Raw genomic sequence first — 7,443 nt, 5'->3', positions numbered from 1 at the left:
TTTAATTACTATCATGTTAAAAACAATTATGTTATTCTTGTACTTTATTATTTTAATTTCTATTTGAATTAGAGATGGCCCGATACCACTTTTTTGCTTCCCGATACCGATTCCGATACCTGAACTTGCGTATCGGCTGATACCGAGTACCGATCCGATACCAGAGTGTCATATATTTCATTATGTTTTAACAACTGTATACTACTATCCCTGTATGGATGTGATATGATTTCTGTCTTTGTTGTCGGTCTGGCTCAGGTTAAAGTCTTTGTGAAACATGAACAAACACAAACAATGAATGCCCCAGAACTTTCTTTTATTCTCCAGTTTGACAGTCAGTCAACGGAAAAAGAACATAAATAAACTACTTTAATGTAGATTTTCTTTAGGGCTTTATTACGTGGTATCGGATCGGTGCATAAACTCCAGTACTTCCCGATACCGATACCAGCGTTTTAGGCAGTATCGAACATCTCTAATTTGAATCCATCACTGTGATCCTTTTGAGGGGGAGCTCTGCAGATGTAATGCAGTAAATCATTCTTAAAGGTTGTAGAGTTTAGGGATTTTGATTCAAATGTAATGTTTTTTTTTCTCAGGTTAGGCCAAATGTAGTTACTATAATGCATTGGTATGTATGGACAATTTTTAAGTGACTATTAGAAAATAACAGTAAAAAGAGTTCTTAATATTACTTTCTTCTTGCGGTGTGTCTGAAAATGATCTCTTGATCTCAACACCTTCAGAAGCAGCGTTATTCAAGACTCATGTGCCATGATAAATCTTGATAATAGAGTACCGTACATGTTGATCTCCAGTTAGAGCCCTGTACCCAACCTATAGACAACTGACTAGTATCTTCATTAGCAACACCACATCTGAGACATGAAGTACTATTCTTAGTGACATTGAATCCGAGAGTTACAGCAGGTCAGAAGTACAGTGATACTAAAATTGCCGTTTAGCCTGATGAACGAGAGTATCTATTGTTCCTCGGTGTTGGTTTACATTTGTCTTCTGACTCACTGGTTAAGATGGATTGCTATAAGAACTAGCAGCTCTGCTGTTACACTAAACTCCTGGAAGACCAAAGTAAAGTGATGCATAATGAGTACTGAAAACTTGATTCAACATTTAAATATGACAATGAGTTACTTTGCTTCAAACTGCACAATGACGTGAAAAACTGTGCATGCTTACTTCAAAGGCCTTCATCTTTTTTTTTTAACATGGAATAAATTAATTGTGATCTAGTTAACCATCAAGTCTTTAGTTCGAAGCACATTCAAGTTATTCAAGTGAGTTACAGGTTGCATAGGAGTATTTATTTTGTTCTTCAAGTGGGAAATTTCTAGATAAGCTCTAAGTTGCTGAGGAATGAGATACACTTGCATCCTCACAGACGTCACTTATAAAGAATATAAGTGACTTAGAATTAAAATTTGATCATGCTACATCTGAACTTCTGAACTCTAACGCATGACCAGATCCTCATGGAGTAAAGGATAAAGAATGAAAAGCCCTCTATCAAGGAATGTTCTAGTTTGATGATTAGCGTTAACTGACACTAAAATTCTAATGAAGTAACAAAAAAAAAAAAAATTAAAGCGTGATCTTTGAAGTAAAGTACACCTTGTTCGATAAGTACAACAGGCTTTCATGCCATCTATTGTTTTGGGAATTATAGGGTCAAGTCCTCTCATAACCCCGCCTCAAGTGTCAGGTTCAAGTTCAGTCCTGGTGCAACAATAGGGATCACATTTGATGCTGTTACATAATGCCATTTAAAAAAGAAAAGAAAAAAGAAGTTTACTCACTAGAAATTTTCCACAGTTTTCCAACATTGATTTAAAGCATTCTGATACATGTTTGATCCACAATATTACAGTAAATATGAATGAGGAAAAGAGATTGACACAAGATCATTTTAATTAGAAACACTTGACATGTGGTCAGCTCTGTTACACGTGCAAGGAGTGCTTAAAGGAAAGATTTTACTTATATTATTGTAATAAATGTTGTTCATTCAATTGACTCGACACGCCAAATCTTCATTACACCCACTGAATGAGTGTTTTGCCAGAATTCTAAACTCCCATTACTACCCAGTGAACTTAGTGCATGTGCATATCTTTTTTCAGGCACCTGAATGCAGCTTTGGTAGTGCAGAAACAGACAATGAGCTGTGCTTCAATTCTCAATACAACATTCTAAACTCTTGTGTGAATCAAAGTCTAACATAAATCTATTAAGCAAGAGGTGCAATCATGCATACAACCAATTAAAACTCTAATAATGAATAAATAATTGTTTACAGAAACATTATGATGGACTACCACATCAGAGCGAGGCAGCCATCATCACATGGTGACATTATTAATGCATAGAGCTATATTGCAAGTACTTGTGTCGGGCTCAGTTTTGCTTGGTTGTGATCTTATGTCTATACTGAGTCCTACATTCTGAATTTAGGGGACTAAGAATGAGTAGTTCATTGCACACTTTATGTATTAACAATGTGGACACTGCTAAAGTCAGACAAACCACATGAAGGGGTAGAGGACAAATTATGGCAAAATGGTGTATTTTCATTGCAAAGAGATTTACCAGCAACACTATAAGTTGCTGAGACACCACCAGCTTGCATGGCCCTAACTCCTCCCAAGAACCAGGCTCAGAGCCACCAGAGCCAGAGAGTAGCGGGCTTTGGAGGTCGAGCTGGCAGCCTGTGTTGTGACACGTTGCACTGACTGGATGTCTCTGTAGACATTGAGCATAAAAGGTGATGTGCTGTTTGAGAGGCGTACCGTTTTGCCGAAGAGGTCAATCTGGAAACGAGATGTGAAGCACTGTTAGAGCAATTGTGCTGACCGGTCCTGGCCATTGTACTTAAAGACACAACAGGGAAAAAAAAAGAAACAACTCACCACGTCTTTGCTGACTTTTATTGTGTCCTTAAACACAGTCCAAACCACAGCCTCGTTGCAACGGGGGGTGGTCAAGGAGCCAAGGTAGCGGTAATACTTGGTGCGATCCACCCCGGTCAGGAGATCATCCAGTGAAATTCCAGGTGCCACTGTAACATTTTTGCCTGAGGACAGAAACATGAACTCTGAAGAGACCGAATCATTTACCCATTTTGTTAAAGATTTCTTTTGGGGTATTTTCTGACCTTTATTTGATGGGATAGCTTGAAGAAAGGAAAGGGGACAGAGAGGAGGGGCGATGTGCAGCAATGGCCGCGGGTTGGCCTCGAACCTGGGCCACTGCGTTAAAGACTGAACCTTAGTATATGGGGCGCATGCTCAACCAGGTGAGCTACCAGGGCACCCAATACACATTTTATTCAAACACATTGGATCAACTTCTCCACAAGAAAAGAGTCAAGTATCTCCTTACCGCTGTTTGAGATGTTTGTCAGGTAGGAGCTCAAGGTTTGCCAGCTTGCAGGTTGGCCAGTTGCATTACCCGACATTTCCTGTAAATTGCACACATTGTCATTAGGCTCAATCATTTGGAACAAATGCTCTATGGGACGGCAAGGCTTAAATAATTAAACGGTGGAGTCACACATTAAACTAAAGAGAACATCCTAAATTATGCAGCCCAACAGCTCCAAGGAACAGAAATAGTTTTTAAAGTAGCATTTGATATTTTACTTACTGAGGTATAGCAGTGGATGATACATAGAGCAATGAGATTTGAGATTGACAAATTAAAAGTATTTTGGTGTTACAAAACCTTGAAATGCATCTTTTCTCACCTCAATCAAGAAACCGAGAGCAGCAAATCCTGTAGAGTCTTCAAGAGCCTGAGTTGTGTTCCGATTATAGGATGCCTTGCTGCTTACAATGTGTAACTGGGGGAGTCAAGTAAAGAACAAATATTTGGTAAGACTTTATAATACTCACAGGGTAATAAGTGACCACTTACTGGGTAAGTCCTACATGTAAGTACAGTACAGCCTCTGAAGTTGTTTTGAGTTGTTCTGGATGATTAGACCTCTGCTCATGTTGAAGGTGTGCCAGCGCTTTGATGGGAATTTATTAGGTCACAAATCTTCATTTACCAATAAGAATGATGTTTATGTCCCGCCCTAACAGGTGCAACAAAGCGAACAAGAAACCCAGGAAGATGTCAATCAATCAGTCCGCACACAGCCACACAGTCCTGGGAAGAGGTCCAATCAGCCAAATTAACTGAAAACACCCGCATCAGTGTTGAGGGCCTTTATTAACCCTTGTGTTGTCTTCCTGCCGACCATGCAACTTTTTGTTTTTCTGGGTCGAAATTTGAAATTCAAACTTTTTTTTCAACGTTTTGGGCAATTGTTTTTTGACATTTTTGTCACTTTTTCTGATGTTGATTTTTTTTTCTGTGATTTTGAGTGTTTTTTCCCAAAATTTTGAAGCTTTAGACATTTTTGTCACTTTTTTCAACATTTTGTCGGTTATTTTTCAAATGCTATCACATTAAATAAAACACCCAAATTCAATGAAAGTAGAAAACTGATCATTTATTTTTCTTGTGAAGAGCGTTGTACAGAACCATCCACGTTATTTTTTGGTTGATCAATTTGGTTGAAAGAAACCCAAATTTCCGATATAGAATCTTTTTTGAAAATGGGTTAAATCTGACCCGAGGACAACAGGAGGGTTAAGTACCAGTAGGATCCATTAAGTATTTATATCTGTATTCTCATGACGATATTACACTGTAGGTGTCAGGTAATTACCCTGTAAGTAGCGGGCTGTCTTATAAAGTTATTACCAAATAGTTTAATATGAATTTAATAACGGCAAAACTAACGTATAGCTTATCATGAAACGATGACTACCTCCATGGGATAGCGCTTGCCATCCACGGTGTGCTCGGAGCCGGGGACAGAGGTGCCATTACCCCAGTGCAAGTGGAACTGCAGGCTTTCATAGTCCTCGGACAGACCTCCTCCTGAAATCCTCACACCGTATCCGAGGTAGACTTTGACTAGAAGAGGTTGGAAAAACAGAATGGACCATTGAGTCAAAAACCCCTAACATCCCAGAATGGTATTTTGAAGTCTCAAGAAAATTATAACTTAAAAAAAGGAAATTATTCAAAAGCTCAATACTTTCTTCATCCATAACCACATCCAAGTAAAGCATCTGACACCATTTAATAGGGTTTATGTTCACAACCCAGTTCTCACCTGTGTTGCCAGTGTTTTTGATCGTTGTCATGGTGGATTTGCTGCTGTAGTTATGAAAGGTGAATGCAGTCAGATTGGAGTCAATTTGGGCAGATGCTGAGACAATGTTAATTGGCGACTGCCGGCTGCCATTGCAATGTGCAGCAGCAATGGTTGGCCAAGTCGTGTCATCTATAAATAGAAACAAGACTTTATGTATGCTGGCTGCAGAGCAGCAGTGGTGAAGACGTTAACATGATAATGTGGCCAATTAGAGATAAATGGAGATTATACTCACTGCAGTTTGGCTCATGATAACACCAGGCTGGAGGGGAAGAAAAACAAAACGCATTTATTCTCATTCATGACAAACAATCTACAAAGAGATGCACCGTTAACCCAACGAGTCAATGTAGATTATAGATGAAACCAAAAAGTTCCAATACCTACCGAGTGGACTGGACTGACAGTGGGCGCTGGGCACAAAGACACACATAGCAACCGCAGCTACAATCCAGTTCATCTTAACAACAGACAAACAAACTGACTCACCATTTTTTTTTATCACCAATACAAATGAGCACCCACATTAAACCCTCGACACATTTTAAATATCATATGCACTTTTTACAATAGTTGAAATAATCTCTAACGTATGTCAAATTTGAAAACGATACTGGAAAGAACAACAGACACACCTATTGTGCAAAACAATAGTCAGTTTTAGACAATTGGAGGTCTTTTGGCCACAGAAACATGAGCTGAGCAGCAGTGTCCTACCTTTGACGCACCTGTTCTCTTCTCCGTTTACTAACTGCTGTGGAGTCTCTCATCATTCCTCTTTTTATTTGCTCAGCCCATCCTCTAGCTGCTCAGAAACCGCCTCTATCGGTTGTTTGATCAGAGGGAGAGTTATATCACTAAAAGTTGGACCTATGACTTATAACAGGAACTAGAATTAATGCCTCGCTTTTGTATGCCTCATACTGTATAGCTTATATACTGTATGTGTGCCTATTTCATATATATTTTTACTATTTTAAATTGTTACTTTAGCCACCTCCATAAACTTTGGTATCATGTGACGAAGTGTGGTAAAGTAAGTGTTTAATGTATTCCCTTTCCCTTATCCAGACATGCCTACACCTGCTTTACTCAGTTCTTTCTACATTTCTCTGACTTCCTTTCAGTAACCACCAGAGAAGGAATAGAAAGTGACCCTGTGTTTACGAAGTTAACTCAAATTCTCTAAAATATATTTATAAACAAACTCAAGGTGACATTTTGTTCTTTAGATTTAAAATTCTTAGCCGAACTTTCATTAAAGTTTGCCATTTTTTGAAAAGAAAAATGATGTATATCAGTTCATTTGATGGGTCAATCAGCATGAAATGCTCCTCACCATGGCAACAGCCCCAATGTGTGTCCTGCTAATCGAAAACCATGCATATTCATCCCATCTGGACGACATACACACACACACACACACACACACACACACACAATAAATAGTTTTGGAACAATGAAGCTCTATGGCACAGAGGAATAAGCTAGGCTATTTCAGACTTTTTACAATACATCAATTCATTGTTGGATTTGGTCTTGTAATTGGATCTGTCAACAATAAGAACAGTCTAGAACATGTCTTTAAATCCACTAAAAAAAAAAACCTGTTTCTTTCAATTGCATGTGAATGAAAATCCACTAGACTAGTTTTTGTCACGGATCGATGAAGCTTGGACCCAAATGCAGTTAAACTCGGATAATAGAATTTAATGACAAACACTTACAAAAAACAAAGTATCCAGAGGTTGGCAGGCAAGCAAACACAAAAGTAGTCCCAACCAGCACGCACAACACTAAGGCCATCAAAACCACAAGGAACACAGCAACAGATGCACACAGAATGTAATGTAATAATCGGACAAAAGACAAGGGAAACACAGAGAGTAAATACACAAGGTAACGGATACCAACAAGGGACGGGTTATACAAGAGGTGGAACACATCAAGGTGGGGCAGAACAATCAAGCACAACACAGGAATTAAAACCAGACAAGACTAGGGAGAAAAGAAAGACTTCAAAACAAAACAGGAAACAGAACATAGTGACAGTTTTAGTTTTCATTTTTGCACCAACAAAGACGGACAATCCCAACTTTTGGAAGCATTTTGCCTTGCAGAACTGCCTGTTTGACTGGAAGCGGAAAATTGGAGTGACATGGGGAGGATGGGGAAAACTAAAGAGCATGAGAGAGGAATAATTATGACTTTCT

At 38.8% G+C, this 7,443-nt stretch overlaps 1 protein-coding gene across 1 annotated transcript; it reads right to left on the bottom strand.

Moving 5' to 3' along the window:
* Window positions 1-2,611: 2,611 nt before the first annotated feature.
* On the bottom strand, window positions 2,612-5,961 carry LOC114562050 (carbonic anhydrase 4). Its single transcript, XM_028588296.1, has 9 exons — window positions 5,948-5,961; window positions 5,618-5,690; window positions 5,466-5,492; window positions 5,189-5,359; window positions 4,838-4,986; window positions 3,764-3,859; window positions 3,400-3,478; window positions 2,928-3,091; window positions 2,612-2,828 (listed from the first exon to the last, which is right to left on the bottom strand). Exons 2-9 carry the CDS (start codon window positions 5,688-5,690, stop codon window positions 2,652-2,654), a joined length of 936 nt encoding a protein of 311 aa, XP_028444097.1. The 5' UTR covers window positions 5,948-5,961; the 3' UTR covers window positions 2,612-2,651.
* Window positions 5,962-7,443: the final 1,482 nt, after the last annotated feature.

The sequence above is a fragment of the Perca flavescens genome, chromosome 2 (assembly GCF_004354835.1).
Source record: "Perca flavescens isolate YP-PL-M2 chromosome 2, PFLA_1.0, whole genome shotgun sequence".
NCBI classification, from domain to species: domain Eukaryota; kingdom Metazoa; phylum Chordata; class Actinopteri; order Perciformes; family Percidae; genus Perca; species Perca flavescens.
This window is presented reverse-complemented; position numbering and strand designations above follow the sequence as displayed.